This window comes from Mauremys reevesii, linkage group 7 (genome assembly GCF_016161935.1).
Source record: "Mauremys reevesii isolate NIE-2019 linkage group 7, ASM1616193v1, whole genome shotgun sequence".
In the NCBI taxonomy this organism is placed as follows: domain Eukaryota; kingdom Metazoa; phylum Chordata; order Testudines; family Geoemydidae; genus Mauremys; species Mauremys reevesii.
Genome location: NC_052629.1, coordinates 42946794 through 42966272, shown reverse-complemented (window position 1 = coordinate 42966272; position 19479 = coordinate 42946794). Strand labels below are relative to the sequence as shown.

At 42.5% G+C, this 19479-nt stretch overlaps 1 protein-coding gene across 1 annotated transcript; it reads left to right on the top strand.

Annotated features, from left to right (window-relative positions):
- The first annotated feature begins 513 nt into the window (after nucleotides 1-513).
- Nucleotides 514-18217, top strand: LOC120409543 (kinesin family binding protein). The gene is made up of 7 exons (XM_039547814.1): nucleotides 514-985; nucleotides 4092-4190; nucleotides 9360-9439; nucleotides 9535-9718; nucleotides 10941-11025; nucleotides 14567-14676; nucleotides 16748-18217. Exons 1-7 carry the CDS (start codon nucleotides 617-619, stop codon nucleotides 17624-17626), a joined length of 1806 nt encoding a protein of 601 aa, XP_039403748.1. The 5' UTR covers nucleotides 514-616; the 3' UTR covers nucleotides 17627-18217.
- The last annotated feature ends 1262 nt before the right edge of the window (nucleotides 18218-19479 follow it).

The following is a 19479-nucleotide window of genomic DNA, read 5'->3' as shown; positions in this document are numbered from 1 at the left end:
GCACTAGCAGAGGCAAAACAAACCATACTAGTTGTTTGTACTGTGCTATACTGTACACTGAAATGTAATTGTAACTATATATGCCAATTGATTGATTTTTTTAAATGATATGGTAAAAAGGAGACAGTAAGCACATTTCCCCCCCAAAAGGGTATGTGTGACACGCTTTTATTTTTGTGTGCGCTTGTAAGCAAGTAGTTTTTTAAGTGAAGTAAAACTTCAGTACAGGAGAGACTCAGACGCCTAGAGAAGTCTGGCAAGGTTAAGAGCCAGTGCCCCAGAGCACTTCATGGGCGTGTTGTGCGCAGAGCTGGGTTGTGGAAATGGGACAATGCAGGCCTCTTTGGCATCTATTTAGTCACCTGTCCCTGGCACGTGGCACTTTGCTAGGCGCCCCCCAAGGCGCGCAGAGGTTGGGCACCGAGCCCCGGCGGCTCTGAGAACTAGGCGAGGGGGTGTGGTACGAGCCGGGCGTTGGGGTACCGCGTCATGACAGTCGAGGGCAGACACCTCTGGCGTCCTGATTGGTCGCTGGGTGTCACGTGTCCGCTCTAAACCGCCGAGCCGAGCGGGCGGTGGGTTGCAGTTGCGGGTGGCGCTGGGTCCGGCGAGGAAGATGGCAGCGCCCGCCGGCTGGGCCGCGCTCTGTGAGAAGTTCCGCAGCTCGCTGAGTCTCTCCAACGTGGAGTCCAAGAAGGACCCGGAGAACGAGCTCTACCGCTCCAAGTACGGCGCCCGGGAGCTGCTGGAGGAGATCCGGCAGCTGCTGGGCTCGGAGGAGGCGGCCGAGGCCGAGGGCGCCCCCGCGGGGGAGGCGGCGGCGCTGCGGGCCGTGCGGCTGGCGGTGGTGGAGTACGAGCTGGGGGTGAATCACACCGAGACCGAGGAGCTCTCTGCCGGCGAGGAGCACCTGCTGAAGTGCACCCGGCTGCTGGAGCGCCACCGCCTCTCCCGGGACTGCGTCTCCCTCTACATCCAGGCCCAGGTAGGGAGCGGTCGCCCGCCGCCCTGGGCGCCCGGGACGTGCAGTGCCGAGCCGAGCCGAGCCGAGGGGCTTCTGCCGCGGCGCAAGGCGGGCGGGCGGGCGCCCGTGGGCGGATGGCAGCGCCCTGGCTTGACTCTCCTGGCGGGCGAGGGTTTGACTGAGTTGCCCTCTGGGTCCCACTGTGGTGACTTGTCTCGCCGTGGACGGCGGCCAGCACCTCTGGGTAACGAGGGGGTGGACTCGCTCTAGACTCTGGGTGGTGGGAGTGTGATTCTGGAGGTGGGGGGGGGTCGTCTCCAATCGATATGGCGCATCGTGCTATTTGGGACTTGAGGTAGGTTTGGGCAGATACCCCATTTGCAGAGTTGAGGTGTTCCTGACCTGAAGCAGCGTAGCACCATAAACCTTGCCAGATCTGGGCCTGTTTTATTTGTGATGCTTAGGATGACATACACAGTGTAAGTGGCGATATGAGCTATTGAAATGCTGTAGTCTTAGGGCTATGCTAGTTAATATTTAAACAGTGCTTTGAAAATGTAAAGTTGCATTGCAAAATTGTGATGAGAATTTATGGTTGCAATTAATCTGTTTGCCTGTTCTTTAACGTTAGGATAATATAATACTGTAGGTCTATTACTCTATCCGAGTGAGTAGAGTTTTGCAAATATTGTTAATTTCCTTACAATAATTTCATTCTCCTCTGTATATTCCCTTCAGAATAGTTACCAAATACATGTACGTTCTTGTAGATGTTCCAGTCTTCACTCAATTTTTACATCTCCTAAAAGAAGCAGTAACATACTTGGTCTTAAACATAACGACTATTCAGATGTCCTTAGGATAGCTGGCTGATCTAACCATAACAGGCAACCTAATAATAACTGTCTCTTTGTGAAGCCTTGCAAAATTATTATAATAGGGTGGGGGTGGCCAACCTGAGTCTGAGAAGGAGCTGAATTTACCAATGTACGTTGCCAAAGAGCCCCAGTAATATATCATCGAGCCCCAGTAATATATCATCAACCCCCCATCTGCTCCCCAGTGCCTCCCCATCTCCTCCAATCAGCTGTTTCCCCTTGAGCAGGAGGCTATGTGGGGGAGGGGCGAGGACTGAGGGCATGACAGGCTCTGGGGAAGGGACAGGGGCCTTGGGGAACAGATCATAGAATCATAGACTTTCAGGTTTGGAAGGGACCTCAGGAGGTCATCTAGTCCAAGCCCCTGCTCAAAGCAGGACCAAGCTGCAACTAAATCATCCCAGCCAGGGCTTTGTCAAGCCTGACCTTAAAAACATCTTGTAGAGTGGGGGCAGAGCTTGGGGCAGAGCAGTGAATACCCCCAGCACATTGGAAAGTTAGCATCTATAGCTCCAGCCCTGGAATCGGTGCCTAGGTAAGGAGCCGCATATTAACTTCTGAAGAGCTGTATGCGGCTCCAGAGCCACAGGTTGGCCACCCCATAATAGGGAAGACTCTACATACCAATAGTGGAGAGACTCTACATACCAATCAGAAAAAATGACTACTTGTGGGTTACCTGAAATTTTCAACGTTGCATTTGTGTGTGATCACTGCCTTCCAGTGTGACAACTTGGGTAGGGCTCATATTCATCACTATAAACCTGTCAGTTAAAAGTTACAGGCTTATTCAGAAACCATTCAAAATGGGTTAGTGTCCCACCAGTAATTAAAAGGGTTGCAACTATACAAGTTTACATCATGCCAGAGTTTAATTTTTGTTGCCTTAGGCCAAGGATTCAGCTCTGCCTCTGAATTGACTTTTGTAAATGGTGCTTGTTTGTAACAGACAAATGCTATCTTCTGGATACACTGTCATTTTCCTGCTATTTCAGACCTCTCTTTTGCTGTATCCAGAGCTGTTTCCAATGCTATTAGAAGTTCTGTTGCCCGATGATGCTCTTGTTCCTAGCATTGGACAATGTATGCAAAATAACACAACTAGAAATCATGGTGTCTAACTGGGATTTTGGGCCTAAGCTTCAGTCTCACAGGCTGTAACAAACCTTGAACATTTAAAGGAAGGCAACATAAATACTGCAGTACAAGCAATAATCCAAAAAAAAGAGGCCAGTTCTGTGAAGTGCTTTATATGCTTTCTTTGTACTGACTCTATTGTGTAAGCACTGGTACGGAGTTCCTTTTATCAGGTCAATTCCTGTGGCCCTGTCTCTGATTTGTGCTCTTCTGTATAGTACCAGAGGAGATGATTGATGACTGATTTTGCCTGTTACACTGTACATCAAGTCCCATGGACACAGCATTTCTCTTCATGAGCACCACACAAGTCTGGTGCCCCCCCCCCCCCAAAAAAAGGCTTACTTGGGTGGGCCAGCTGCAGAGGCAACTTGATAGAATTCCACTTTTACCCCTCTTTAGTTATATATTAAGACTTGCCTTTTCAAATGAGCAAATATAGAAACTAAATTAATATGTGTCCAACTTGGAATGTTTGTGAATGCTAAATCCTTAACGATACACTTGGAGAAACTCTTTGAAATTGGAGTGCCTCCAGAAGCAATGTAAGAAATGTTGCCATGCGAATTATCATGTTTTAGGTCTAAAATACCCATCCCTTAACTTCCACTTCTTAATTTTTCTTGCCACCTTTGTATATTAGTGAAGATACTTATTTAAACATCATCTACTCTTTCCTAGCTCAACTTCTCATCCTAATTTTAATCCAGCTTTGAAGTCATAATACTGAATTTCTAACTTCCTGGTCATTTTTATGACAACACTGATGCTATGACTTAATTGCAGGGTGAATCAGAAATAGAACTATGAGAGAGAGTGTGCATCTGTTTAAACACACACCTGAAATAAGAAGAAAAACATGTAATTTTCTGTATATGTATGTTTGGGTCTTTATTTTCATGTTTGCTATAGTGTGATAAGGCATCTTTAAACAACTCAAGGTAAAAACTATGGGCCAGGTACTGCCTTTGGCGAAAAAGGCATGTAACTCCCATTGACTCAAATAGGTTGTGTGTGTGTTGGGGTGGAGTTTGGTTGTGTTTAGAGAACTTTGTTGTTGGGAATGAGAAATACTGGAAAATAACTTTTCTTTCTTCCTTTTACATTTATAGAACAATTTGGGTATCCTGTGGTCTGAAAGAGGTGAAATTAAAACAGCACAGACTTACTTGGAATCTGCAGAAGCGTTGTATAATCAGTACATGAAAGAGGTACTGTTAACAGAGCTTATTTTATACATGCACTGCACTATTATTTATTTGTGTTATGGTAGCACCTAGAGATGCCAGTCAGCACTGGGGATTATGCTGAGTGCTGTAGATGGCAAAAGATGGTCCTTGTCGTGAAGACTGCATCTGGCAGAAGAACATCATTTTTAAGCCTTCACATGCTGAGGCATTTCTTATTAAGTATACATATTGTATACATATGAATATTTTTTTTCTGAAAAACATCTTCGTGAGGCATGAATTTCTGAGCTTCCCACTGGTAGCTACTGTGCTTCTGAAAAGTGACATAATGTGTGTTGCTAGCACTATGAGGAACTGAGATCTGTGATTCGTGATCGTTTCAATGCTGGTTTAATAATCAGCAAATGAACTCTGCTTAAATACTAAAATAAGTAAAATATACAATGTTGGAAGATTTTTAGCCAGAATTAAAACCAGATGGAATCTAGCTTCCACTAACTCTACTTAACTTCATACTGATAGTACTGCAAAGCCATGAGAGACTTCAAATCATTCCTTTTAGTTAACAAGGAAAAGTGTTAATCTTAAATACTTCTGAACTGTCTGCATCTGTTTGCTCTGACAGTTTATAATGCTGCATGCATTTTAGCTTTCAGAAAGGTTCTTGTGTGTCTCAGGCAGTCTTGTTAATGACCAATCTAAGGGCATGTCTTCACTAGCAATGTTAAAGCGCTGCCGTAGTACACTGCAATTCAATGCATTGGGAGGTGGGGAAATCCCTCCAATTACAGTTTAGCATTTACAGATTTTTGGCCTCTGTCTTTGTGAGGGCTGAACTTTTTTTAAAATGTCTCCTAGTTAATACCTGACACTCATTTCTGGCATTGATGCTGTGTACATTACTACCTGTATTCAATACTCCTGAGGGCATTCTGCGCCAAAAAAATTAAAATTCTGCAAGTTTTATTTGTCAATAAATGTGGAGGCTCCAGCAGGGCAGTGGGGAGCACAGACCATTCGCTGCACAAAGCTGGGAGATCACTCTGTAGCCTCCCCACCCCCGGGATACAAACTCAGCGGTGAGGGTATACCCAATCCTGACACAGCACAAGGTCTGGACCTGTCCCAGAAACACCCTGGGGTCCTGCTCCTCTGTGCTAGGCCCACCAGGTGTGGGGCAGCAGGCTCAGCCAGGCAGGATTCAAGTGTGAAGGGGCTCAGTGTGGGGGCATCCAGATGTGTGGTGAGAGGGTTCTGTGTGGGACAATCTGGGTGCAGGCAGTTCAGTGGAGCAGTCGTGCAGAATTACCCCAGGAGTAATTCAAGCTTTTGACCATAAGCATGATCCTGAAGCATATGTTGGTTCTGTCCCTAATGTTAGAAACTGGATTGCTGTCTTTCTTTTCTTTAACTCCATGGAGTGCTTCCAATGTTTCTCTGAAAAGACTGAATTGAGATGGAATAATAGTTTGGGAAGATTGTTTTGTGGGGTTAGTTTTAACATGCATTTAAAATTTGAGAAGATCTGTGCAGTTGTGGATTTACTGCCTGATTGGTAGGGTCTGAGATTTAAATATTAAATATAACATACAAAGAACTTTTTAAATCAAGTTTATTCACTTTTTGCTGCTTTATGAGGTGTAAAAATGATTTGAAAGCTTTCAAGTTTCTTGTGACAGAATTGGAGTTTTAAGATTCTGTATCCTGGCTTCAGACAGCTTAACTAGTTTTAGCCAATAAGGGAAAAAGCCCAGAAACTCACAAGAGCAAAGGAGACTTGGCAGGATTAAAAGGGATCCCTCTCTCACAAGGAGAAATAATTATTCAGAGGAGTGAGACAGAGACATGAGAACCCTGCTGGGATGTCTGAAGAAGCTAGGCCTGCCTAGGTCACTGTCACAGGATGGTAGGGCTTTTTAAGTAAGATAACAAACACTCTACACGCATCTGTCTTAAAATGCTTTGTTCCTACAGCAAAATAAACAATGCTTTGGTTGCTATTTACATCACTGATCAGACTCCCAAAGAGAAGAACCACAGGTGCTGAGACCAGTTGGACCTGCTCGCTTATCATGGTTGATTCAAAGGGTACTGTAGCCTGGGGCCTGGTTTAAAAGCGGGAGAATCATGGAACTCCATCCAGCATAGGTAAAGGTACGAGGCCTGAGATGTGAAGAGTGCACTCAGAGACCGGAAAGGGAAAAGAGCCAGTGCAGGTAGCCCTGTAACTTTTTAAACTTCAGAAATGTCACCATCTACTGGAGTTTGCTGAAGAACTTGAGAGTCTATGAGGGAACGTATTATGAGCTCTTGCACCTCAGCTGAACTGGTGGGAATCTTCAATAAATACTTTTTATTTAAAAAAAGTTAATTAGTTATTGATACTAAACAAATGTAACCAAACAAAAAAAGCATTTAAAAACAAATTTGACTCTTAAAAATCCTTTCCTGGGTTATTTAGCTTTAGCACTCTTGTGATGTTATCACTTCATTAGTTCTTCAATCATTATCCTTTTCCAGGCTAGACAGAACCTGAATTAAAGACCAGCAGAAAATAAATAAATAAATAAAATCTATATCAGAGTTCTTTTAATAAAGAAGCAGGTAAAGGCACAAGCCTGTTGTGCTGTGCGCCCCTCCCCCCCCACCATTTGTGGGGGGAAAAGGTAGCTATATTACTCCCTCTCCCAGCCTCTACCCCACTTCTCATGAAGTGTTTCTCTGAGCTGATCCATCTTTCTCTGCAGAGTCTCTCCAGGAGGCAAAGGGAGGTGGATTGCCACAGAGAGAGTTCCATTCTGGCCACATCTTCAGTTTTATTCTAAGTGTAAAGAACAGAATGACTTGAATGTGTCAATCCTGTTTTATATTAATCTCATGAGCTTGATCCAGATTCCCTCTGCCTCATGTCTTGAGAATGTAGACAGACAAAGCTTGTTACAGAAGTTCCTGCCTTTTGACATTATTCTCTTAGCTTGGCAGAGACCATGTGGTCCAACAAATAAGGTACTGAGCTTTGCATCTGGAGATTTGGGTTCTAGTTCCAGCTCTTCCACTGAGTTGTGGAGACCTTCGGTAAGTCTTTTTGCCTCTGTGTTTCAGTTTCCTCACCTGTAACAGGAGGGTAGTGATATTTATCCTCCCTTGAGAGAGATGGATGAAAAATCCATGTAGAGCTAAGTACTGTTATTATAGGAACATTTATCTGCTGTTCATTTTTGAAGTGATCAAGCAATAAGCTTGTAAACTACTAAGTACACTAGGACAGAAAGTTGCACTACTAAACTGACCCCAGTGTTGAAAATGCTCATAATGTCATGTAACACGTGACTGCCTAATATATTGGCATGCTTAAAAACTTCCAGAATGGTAAGTGATATGAGGAAGCCATCTTGGAAAAATATCCACAGTCCTCCGCCCATGCCACCAGCAATTGAGGCGCTATTGGGTAGGTGTACAGAATTTTCATAAAAAGCAGGCACATAGCTATGAAGCAAGTTAGATGCAGACGGACAAAGTTGTGCCATAAAGTGTGTTGGCACGGGTCTGGCCTAATTGTGCTAGCTATAACTGTGTCTGACAGCTGTCTTACAGCAAGGTGGAATGGACACAATGGCAAGATGCTGTATACAGGACCATAAACCCCAGAAATCATCTCCATAAAGAGAGTGAACAAAAACTAGTTAATGTAGAACAGAACTACATTTACTTCCACACATCCTAAATATGTGTTTAAATCCATCTAAATCAGTACTCAAAGCTATGACTTCCCCCTTTGAAAACCAGTGGAAGAGAGATGATTTCCTCTTTGGTTCAGTCTCTTCAGGAAGCATGGTGTCTCTTTGGAATGAATGTTTTGTTGTTCTCTGAACCTAATAAACTGAAATTGATACATCAATGGAGTTTTTCTTTAAAATGAATTTCATTTTATCTGTGGTCATGCAGCTAGATTTGTGTGGTATCCTTTCACTCTTTGCCTCTTCCTTGTTCTTGTATAGATGACAGTAGGGACCTGAAATAGCAAATGCTGTGAACTGCACCTTGTTAGAAATGGCATGCTATATGGGGATTTGATATGCTGTGGACCTCAAGCTTTCCTGGGCCCCAGGGAGTGTGTAACCCAACTAACACAGTGTGTGCTTTTATTCCCTTCTAGTGGCTAGACCACATACAGAGATTTTTTTGAGTCTATTGCCTCCATGTTAACAGGCTGATGTGCTATAGCTTAAGCAGTAGAGACTCATAATTCTAAGGCTTCTCTAAACACAAGTGCTGTACTGCTTTAAGTATACTGGTATAATATAAGGTGATAAACCTCCTCTAGTTTGGACACAATATCGACATAAAGGTGCTTTAGACCAGTGTAGCTTTTTCCCATATGGGAAGGGGAACAAGATATATTGGAATAAGGCACCCTTATACCAATATAAGTGCTTCCATACCATGACTTGTACCAGTATAACTATTTTGATTTAAAAAAAATAAATAAAAAAAATTACCATTTCAAAAACAGTGTGCGGGCTGGCCTTAGATGAAGAGATTGTCCCTGGAGGGATTACAGGTTCACTCCCCATGAACAATGTTATGCTTTCGCACATGAGTGACATTGCTCTCACAGAGTAGTTCATTGACTTCTGTGTGACTGCTCCTGATTAAAGCTACTCACATGCGTAAATGCTAGCAGGATCAGACCTCTAGGGTCTGCTAGGCATTTTCTATGCCTATACTGCAGGAAATATTGTGAAGGATACTTGTATATGTGTGCTGGTGGTGTATCTTGATAAATGAATTCTTTGATATTTGTAGACATATATTTAATAACTTCATGAAATCAGTAGGAATCCAGAGTAAATTAGTTTGTCGCAATGTAATATTCTAAAAAAATATATATAGTAGTTGTATATGAGAGAAGCAGTTTTATAACACAGTAGAAAAAGTGAGGCATACTGTTTGCCTTTTTTCTAAAAACATCTCATGGACTTCAGGAAATCACATTAAATGTAACATTCAGAAGTTCTGTGGAAAATCAACAGTCTCATGTTGAATTTGGGATTGAAAAACTGCAAATAAATGCTCACCGGTCTTTATGGTCTTGCAGTGTGTGTTTCACACTGCAACCAGCAGAGGGAGCACAATATCACCAAATAAGGTATAGGTTGTGTGTTGGATATACTGCTTATTCTTTTTCAGAATGGGAACCCTCCCCTTGATCCCAAAGAACACTTCATGGCTGAAGAAGAAAAACTTACAGATCAAGAGAGATCAAAAAGGTGGGTGCTGACTAGAGCATACATTTGAAATGAGTGTGTGATGGCTGTTTTTAAAAACAAATAAATCTAAAGTAAGACCCAAATTGTCTTCCCAGATTTGAAAAGGCCTATACCCATACATTATATTATCTGGCCCAAGTCTACCAACACCTGGAAATGATTGAAAAGGCTGCCCAGTATTGCCATACCACCCTTAAACGACAGCTTGAGTACAGCGGCTACTATCCAGTAGAATGGGCTCTGAATGCTGCTACCTTGTCACAATATTATCTCACTAAGGTAACCATTTAAATGTTCTCTGCTATGGTTCTGACTTATTAATCTGCAATCATAAAAAGTAACTACAAAGTTTGAGTTGCTGTTTCAGAAGCTCATCGTGATATGGCGCCTGTTGGATTTTAAAATGCCCTCCTTTAAACACACATAGTCCTCAGATGTCAAACATCTGTCTTAAGGGAGTGCAGTGGTTCCACTTCCCATGGTAGCATGTTGCTGAAAGTGAGCAGGGGGTAAACTTAAGAACTAAAGTACAAGGTGGCACAGTAGTGCAAATAATTAATAATAATGACGGTGGTTTGTGATGTGGTGCTTGAGGTTTTTTTTAAAGGTGAAACATAAGGGGAAATATAATTATTTTTAAATTACCTACTACTAGTACTTAGTTTTTTATCTAACCAAAGCAAAAAAATGCAGGTTTGAGTCTTAATTAATTGTTCTTGGATATTTTAGCATGTGCACAAAATTTGTTGAAGGTTGTGAGAGCACTAGAACTAATCATGTAATGGATGCTGTTTGCCTCTAAAGTCTCTGCACTGTCACTAAACAACTCACTGCTTTGTGAAGTACTTCTGTTTTTGAGACCTTTCATACTCCAGACAACTCAAATTCTCATGTGTTCTGTAAAACAGTTTGGTGCTTTGGAGACTTCTGCAATACCACTCAGTTAAGGATAGAGTTTCAGTAGTAACTTGTCACTCCTGTACCTTTTGAGGAGATAAATTGAAGGAATTAACCATCAAGTAAAGTACTACTCAATGTGAGTAAGGGAATCAGAATCTAACTCATAATGTATACTCAGTTTATGTTCAGCTCAGGGCTGTGTTATGCTTTACAACACAGTGTTTACCACAGACCTCAGGAAGTGACAGTAGCATAGGTCAGAGCAGCATGGAAAGAATTTATAATGTTCGTGCTTCAGTCCTGCTATAAAAGGCAGTGACTACCTCTGTGGGGGTTGTTGGTTGAGATGGGATACTTGGTGGGAAGGTGCTATATTCCATAGTAGATGTGTAAAATCATCTTTCCTTTTAAATTGTACAGTATTACACCTATGGTTTTCTAGTGTCCAAAGGAAAATGCCCCTGGACCTCTCAATTCTGCAATTTCGCCATCTTCACATGTCCTAACTATACAAATTGAAGGACTTAGTTTAAGTCTAAAGTAGCAGCTCATTGGCTGTTTTGTACCTATGATGGAACACTGCTCTTTCTCTCCCCCACAGCAATGCTTTATGGAGTCTCGACACTGTTTAGCAGCTGCCAATGTCATCTTTAGCCAAGCTGGACAGGTTCCTTCTTCAGAGGACAGTAAGGTTTTTGTTTTAATGGTAGTTAGCTTCAATCAAGTAGCTTTGAATAAGCATTGTTAGTATGGATGTTAAATGCTCTTATGCTCATCAGTTGAGAGCTCTAATAGTAGTTCGTTCCTTTTAAGAGAATTAATTCTTTCCTTATACCAATACTACTATTAAACCAAGATTTTAAGTTGCACGCACAACAGTTCTTAAGATTTGGTACATATAAACGCCTTGAGAAAAGCTCAGATACTTATTGCTGCTTATTCAAGAATTTCACCAGAGTCAGGTGATACTTTAGTGGGTTGTTTTGTAAAATTGATGGATGTTAGAAGTTGCCAGGAGGATGGGGGAAAAAACACTGGGGCAGGTCTAAAATGTGAACATCTCCACCCAGATATTTTCAGGAGTATGGGGGGAAATTTCTCACCCTTAAATTTTTATTTATTTATTTATTTATTTAAATTATGGCTCTCACATTTACAATAGTGTATAATCTGTTTAGAGCAATCCCTAAATGAAAACTCTTAAAACGAATCTGATGTGAGAAGACATTTCCTAAGAATAAGCTTAAAATGAAGACTTCAGCAGAAAAGCAGTTCCATGTAAAACACCCCACAATTTGTCACTTGACATGATACATTCTCATTAGATGGTACTTACGAAGTTTTGTATTGGTGTAATGAAATAAACAACTCTTAAATCCAAGAAAATCAAGTGGAAAAGAATGTACCCTCCTAAAGAGACAGCCATACTTCTGAGGGTCAGGGTCACATGACTATAGCTGTGTTACTTGAAACATCCTACCTCTCCATTACTTCTTGTAAAACGGTAAGTTTTCGTTTGCACATCTGCAGCACAGCCCTGGGTGTTTGAAAGTCTTGGACAACTGAAAGCTTCAGATAAATGGAGCTTTAGACTCATGGCAGATTGTGCTAGCATTCAAAAGGGCTGCATTTTTGGATTCTCCTAACCTGCTGTTGCTGCATGAATGTTAGCTAGTTTTAAAGGATTCATGCTAATTGGAATGTAGTCCCCTAAATCCAATTGGCATTGTTATTCAGGGGTAAAATACAGCTGAAGGGAACATAGCCAAGCTTTCTTTAACCAGAGTTCAGTCAGCTGAGTTGCACAATGTATAAATGTCATCACTTATGACATTTTTTGGAAACTTGAAAATGGACAAAAACCTATTATATCTCATCTAGCCAATTTAACTACATTTTTAGGAGGCAGGCTGTGCAAGAGCCATTTTAGATAAGGAAACCCAAGACTTGATGAAATAACTGGGTTGTGCTAATCGTAGAAGTCTGTCAAGACATCTTAGAATAAATATGAAATATTTGACATCTGTGAATTCACACATCTAGATTGCCATGGTCACTTGATTGTGTTACTGTCTGGATGACTAGGATGACATTGGGGTCAGAAATGTGGTATGCTTTCACCAGGGAAGCCACCCAGAGACTCTAGCCAGTAGTAGAAGCAGCCAAAGCTGGAACTGCTGCACCGTGATGGGGAGGGGTAAAATGGGACCCAGCCAGAGCCACCTTTCCTTCCCAGAACCTTGCAGTACCTAGAATTGTGCAGGGGAGGCCACACGTTCACACTCTGGGGCCTGCATCTCTCCTACTGTCCTGTGGGTTGCAGAGAGGAGACTCCATCTGTTAGGAACCAAAGAAGGGATCTTTGGACATTGAGAACTCTACAGTTGTGACTGGACTTCCTCTGCTCTGTGCTGATTGACTCCCACCCTCAGTCTCTTCACCTGAGCTTCATTCCACACTTGACGTCTTAACGTCTTGCTTATCTCCTCCAAACTAAACCTTCCCCCTCAAAGAAATAGTTCCACTATTATAACATGTTTGCTGCTGTTCACTCTGCTTGTGTCAGACCCTTTCCTCCACCCTAAAAAACCCAACAAGGAGTCCACCCTATGTCTGTCTGGTTTATTTAGATTGTATGCTCTTCAGGGCAGGGGCCGTTGTCTACTCTGTGTTTGTACAGTATCGAGCACAGTGGGGGCCCTTTTCTTGGCTGTCCCTTAGTCACTATAATAAACACGATTACGTAATAACAGAGAAGTATATGGGCAGTGATGGTCTCTACTTCCAGTGCAGGACTGAGAGTTTAGAGACAAGGGTCCTCTTTCCAACTCCGCCAAAATCTTCCTGCGTGACTGGGCAAATTGCTTAACCGCCCAGTGCCTCAGTTTCTCATCTGTTAAATAGGAATAATGACACTTCTGTCACATAGATGAGGAGGCTGATGACTTGAGATCATTGGATGGAAGATGCTATAGAAGTGCAAAGTTATATTTATTACAGCATGCTGGAAATTCCTCCTGTTTATTCTTTCTCCTCCCTTCCTCTTTAAGTGTTTTTTTTTTTTTTTTTAAATATCCTGAGCCACTGTACTATGAAAATCATCATATGGAAAATTCTGGGATCTAAAACATGGGAATAAGTTCCACTCACTCAGATTTTCAAGCTAGGAGCTTTATTAATCGGTGATATGTCACACTTCTGCATATGAAATGGCTGCAATTCATCAAATCTCTTTTAAAGGAGAAAAGGTTGGATTGGTCAGTAAGAGTCTAGAGTTACTTCACCTTAGTACTTGCTAATAAGAACATCTGCTTAAAGAACAGATTCCAGCAAGCATGTGAATGGAACATATCTAAATTCTGTTGTTAGTAAAACAAAGCCAAAACCATCCACTGTGTAGAGTGCAGGGATTCTTAAACTAACGAACAAATGGAGGTCACTTTGAGGCTATTGAGAATTCTCCTTCTCCAACTCTTTCCCGCCCCCCCCCCCCCAACCAAAGTGTGAATGTAGTGCCTGTGAAAGGTACCAACTTAACGGCAGTGGAGACTGAAGCATCCTTTGTATCCAGAGAACAAGAATGGCAGTGTCAGCAGTTGAAGCTTCCCCACACTGGCCCACTAATTTGTCTCCTTCCCCTAGAGGTGATTGGAGAGTTCAGTTTTAACGTCCATTCAATCTTTGGTGCCTGTGTTCAGACGTCAACAGTGTTGCAAATTGTGATTGTGGTGAGGAACTTGGAGAGGAGGAGAGCGTAAGTTTGTGCGCTAGCAAGTCTTCCTGTTCCTATACTTTGGATTGGCCACGGACTCTGCTTCCTCAATTTGACACACTCTATTTCACTATAATTCTTAGGGCTGTTGCAAGAGCAAACAGTGTGTTAATCATGCTAGAGAGCAGCTTTGCTGTTATAGTTGTTTTTGAAGGGCAGATGGGCTCTCACTTTAGAACAGAAAACAAATCTGTTTGTTATGCTCTGGAAAAACTCCAAGACCCAGGTGGTCTTCCTGTTGCATATCTAAACTATTTTTAAAGGCAATACTTGATAGATTCATAGCAATCCATCTTCTGACCCTGCTAGGGTTAGGGATTACAACCTTTGCACTCTTAAAACTAAAGGGAAAGACAGAAAAATATCCCGATCAACGTAAATGATCATTCTTTCTTTTAATGTAACATTTGATCTGGAATACTTCACTGCTTTTATTTGTTATGTGTATTTATCAGATGAAACAGAACAAGACCAACAGGATCTTCGACAGAGAAAAGCTGAAATTGCAAGATGTTGGATTAAGTACTGCTTGACTCTTTTGCAGAGTGCTCGGAAATCACTTGAGGTAATCAACAATTACTTTTAAACAATTGTGAACAGAATCAACAAAAACTTTGTTTATGAATAACTTCACTACCAATCATTAAGGATACACAGTTGCACAACCAGTAATCAAGACAAATATTTGAACTCTAGGCTGTACGTGTTCTAAAAACTGCTAACTCTTGAATAAAGCTGTTGTGTTACTAATAAGTATGGAGACAGGATCAGAAACAAGCTCTTTGCTTAGCCCTGCCGGTTGATTAATGGAACATAGCAACTTTACAAGTCTCCCTGATCTTCGCCCACCAAGTCTCATTCTTAGGCTTTAATTCAGCAGAGCACTCAAGTATTTGTTTGAGGCCTTGTCTGCACTACAAAGGTGGGTGTTTTTTGTTTTTGTTTTGTTTTTGTTTTGTTTGGCAAAAGCTGCCTTTTGCCGACAAAATGGGAGGTCATACACACCAAAAAGCTATTTTTGGTGGCGAAACTCTGGTGTTTCGCCGACAAAACAAAACCACTTCAACAAGAGGACTAAAGCTTTTTGCGGCAGAGTTAGAGACAGTGTAAACACTGCTGTTCGTTTTGTCCACATAGCTGGCTTCCACCAGTATATCACAATGCCTGCCCTGACTGCTCAGTGTTTTGATCTCTGCTGCCTGCAGGCATGTGCTGCTCCCTTTGGGGAACAAAGAGCAAATCATTAACGTGGAATGCTTCTGTCTGCCCTGCACTAGGAACACCCTGTCAGGCAGACTGCTGCTGGGGAGCAAGGATGGGGGAAAGGGACAGCTGTGCTGCTTTGACATTCCTTCAGCATGTAGAGCTCACAGAGCTGCTCAGGATGCTGCTCCCAGCAGCTACGGAGGCTGTGGGAGAACTCAGAGGGAATCACAGAACCACAAGGCAGGCAGAGTGGGCTGCTTCGGGAGAGACTACTGTGCCGAGCAGAGCCGGGGGCTGACGTGGAAGAAGTGTTTCTCCCTTCCTCCCCACCTGTCTCAGGATAGGTCGGTCAGCCTGCTGACTCTCCCGCCCCAGACACACCACTCTCCTCTCCCTCCCCCCACACTTCAGTTGAAAAAGTATCTGACAGTCTATTAGGATGCCCCTGGAACAATGGGATTGAGAAACATGTATTGTGTGATGCTGTACCTGCCCCATGAGTCATTGCAGACCCTTCCCAAAGCACCGTGCAGCCAATTGCACTGTGGGATAGCTACCCACTGTGCACTGCTCTCTGTCGATGCAAGAGCTGTTAGTGTGGATGCGCTCTGCCGACATAAGCTAGTGTGGACATGCAACAGTGGTTTTATTTAAAGTGCTTTAATTAAAGCGGCATAACTTTTGCTGACAAAACTTTTTGTATGTCTGCACTACCTGCCGGATCGGCAGGTAGCGATCGATCTATCGGGGATCGATTTTATTGCGTGTAGTGTAGATGGGAGAATGATCGGGGATCGATTTATCACATTGACTGCTGAACTCCAGCAGCGTGAGAGGCAGAAGCAAAGTCAACGGGGAGCCGTGGCCGTCGATCCAGCGCCACGAGGACGCAAAGTATTTTTAATTCAATCTAAGAGACGTCGACTTCAGCTACACTATTCTTGTAGCTGAAATTGCGTATCTTAGCTCAATTCCCCTTCCCCCTCCCCAGTGTAGACCAGGCCATAGTATTGCAGACAAGGATGAAATGTAAGCATGTGGGCAATGTGATCCTTATTCAGCACTTAAGCATTCAAATAGTTCCATTGGCTTCCAATGGGACTATACAGTGCCTATTAAGAAGGTGCTGAAAGTACTTTGAATTGAGGCCTTAAAGGGCTCCAGCTCCAATGTCTGTCTGGATACAAAAACCCCGTGGGGTGGAGATATACTTCTAAAATATCTATGGTAAATAAATCTCATGCACTACGGAGGTAAGATCATAATTTTTGTTTAGTGAGCATAAGTTTTAATATGCTAGCATGCCCATTCTCTTGTCTTGCTGCTGCAAACTTCTGTTTGCATTGAGGACTGTAATTAAAAGCAGCTTCAATGCATATTATTCTCTGTAGCCACATGCATTTTAAACTAACATGCTCTGTCATTTTTAGGATAACATCGGAGAGTTGGATCCAGACAGGCAATCAGAGCTTAAAGCCCAAAGGAAAAAAGAGGAAGATGAAAAAGAGAAGGGCAGAAAGAAAGCTGTTCTCTTTGGAATTAGTGATCTGTGTGACTCTATATTAGCCACAGAAGAGAAAGTGAGCTGTATATGTCCTTTAGATTTTCAAGAAGCCAGAGAAGTCTTCCTAGTGGGTCAGAATTATGTTCACGAAGCAAAAGAGTTCTTTCAGTTTGATGGCTATGTTACTGACCATATTGAAATTGTTCAAGACCACAGTGCCTTGTTTAAGGTGCTTGCTTTCTTTGAAGAAGATTATGAGAGACGCTGCAAGATGCACAAGCGTAGAATAGATATGCTGGAGCCCATGTACGTGGATTTGAATCCACAGTATTACCTGCTGATCAGTAGGCAGCTTCAGTTTGAATTAGCGGACACCTATTATGAGATGATGGATTTAAAGGTAGCTATTGGTAACAGGCTAGAGGAACTTGACTCACATACTATAAAAAAAATTAATTCTCTGGCTCAGTTAGCAGTCAAGTACTATGAACTCTTTTTAGATTCTTTGAGGAACCCAGATAAGATATTTCCTGAAAAACTCGAGGATGATGTTCTTCGCCCTGCAATGGTGGCCAAATTTCACATTGCACGATTATATGGCAAGCTTATTACTTCTGATGGCAAGAAACAGTTGGAGAATATGCAGACCTCATTGGAATATTACACATTTCTAGTAGACTATTGTGAGAAGCATCCAGAAGCTGTCCAGGCCATAGAAACGGAACTAGAACTCAGTAAAGAAATGGTCGGTCTGCTTCCAACAAGAATGGAGAGGCTAAAAACCAAACTGTCTCCATTCAGTTAAACCCTTGTCTTCAATTAATGGAAATGTGCAATATTAAAATGATCTCTGTCAAACATACGTTGGGACAGTTTCCATACCTCGTTGTTGCTCTTAGCCTTCAGATGTCTGCAGCTATAAGATCCAATTATGGTAGGCACCATAGAACCTTTTTAAAATTGAGAACTGTCTAGTTTAGTTCCTCACCCATGCTAATGGTATAAACTCTAAATGTAAAGTGAATGTCCATTTGATGACTTGAATTGCATGCTCTTTGTGTAAATACAAAACCTTCCTGCCTTACTTTCTTCCTCCAATAGATCATTCAATTTCTAAATGTAGTGTTGTACGTAAGATGTTTCTTTTAAGGGAACCTTTTGGGTAGCTTGACTGGTCCTAGAAACCTTTTCTAGGAATCAGACTTTAGGCATGCAGTCTGTCTACTACACGGGATTTTAGTCTTTCTAACCCATGCTCCCAAGAGTATCCATATAGAAAGGAGCCTTATCATAATTGTGTCCTGTATTTATTTTGTGTGTTGCGAAGTGACTTTTGTTGCAATTAAACAGAGACCTATTAGAGGCTCAATAAATGGACTTGCTTTACTAAACTTTTTCACCGAGTCCTGATGATTTAATTTTTGTTTTTTAAAACCTGATTAACAGTAGAATCCTGTCCCACTTTTTGCAGGAAACTAAAATATCTCAAGTTTTAACTAGCTGTAAAACTCTATAATCCGATATGACTTTTAACGGTTGTACCAATAGACAGGCACCAACATATCCAGAACAGGAAAATAAGAAATAAATGATCAAATACACCATGAAAGGTGTGCTGGTTCTATGCCACCTCAGGAGATTCACAGGGTACGGGGCATCCCTCTATTTCAGTGATCTCCAACTGCCAGAACAGCATTTTGACTAACTAGGCATAAGTTACAGCATTGCAATAGCTGTTCTAATTTTCATGAAAGGGCTTGCCTGGGTCTGAGCTGGCCCAGGGTTGAAAGAGTATAAAGGTGTCTTAAAACTGCCTTTGCCTCACCTATTCCAGTGTTGCACTGAGAAGAGTTTTTTCCTGGATTGGAAGTTCTGGCCCAGTATGTGTAAAATGAATATAGCCAGCAGATATCAACTAGTGCCTCAAGTAAAGACAACCGGTAGATAGTATATTATCCTGAAAACCATTCTTCACTAGACGAGAAGTAGCTAGTTGTGCCAACAGTTATGTAGATGCACAAAATGCACACAGCTGAGGAATTTTCATGTCTTTAGCTACTGAAGGGCTCGCACATTTCGTAGCTTGTCTAGGCTGAGCTCACTGCATACACCAGGGCCTCCTTGCATTCCTCCATTGCCCCCATGAGCTCTGTGTGACCCTTCCATCCTCTTCTGTTTTAGGGACTCCCTGCAGCACCTCCACCATGCCTGGGGCTCTGGATGTGCCCCATTCTCTGGGCCAGGGCTCCTGCGTGTACCCTGTTCCCACTTCCCACATGCCAGCAGCTCTGTCTGCCCCTCTGTGCCAGGGCCCCGATTTTTCACCCAATTAAAAGTTCTGTGTGCCTTTGTCACATTGGGGGGCCATCGTTCTCTTCCCTCCCTCTGCCCCCCCCATCCCAAGGGCTGTGTGCATGCCCCCATTTTTCCTCCCTTCCCCACCACCATTATTATTTATCTGGGAATAAGTCATTGAGGGTGTCAGTATATTAAACTCTTTGGGGCGGATGAGCAGAGATGAGATAATGTACTGTCATGCTGAAAGTTTTTTGTTTTTGTTTTTTTTTATGGTTGCTGGCAACCAGTTTGATCTGTAGACAATTGCAGTGGTGTTGAAGCTGTGGCTATGCGAAATAGATGGCAGGGGCTCAATGCATC

Excerpts from the sequence above, each read along its gene's own strand:
- LOC120409543 (XM_039547814.1), top strand. The coding sequence starts at position 617 with ATGGCAGCGCCCGCCGGCTGGGCCGCGCTCTGTGAGAAGTTCCGCAGC. Across the intron at positions 9,440-9,534 it reads GATCAAGAGAGATCAAAAAG|ATTTGAAAAGGCCTATACCC; the intron begins GTGGGTGCTGAC and ends TTGTCTTCCCAG. Across the intron at positions 11,026-14,566 it reads GGTTCCTTCTTCAGAGGACA|ATGAAACAGAACAAGACCAA; the intron begins GTAAGGTTTTTG and ends TGTATTTATCAG.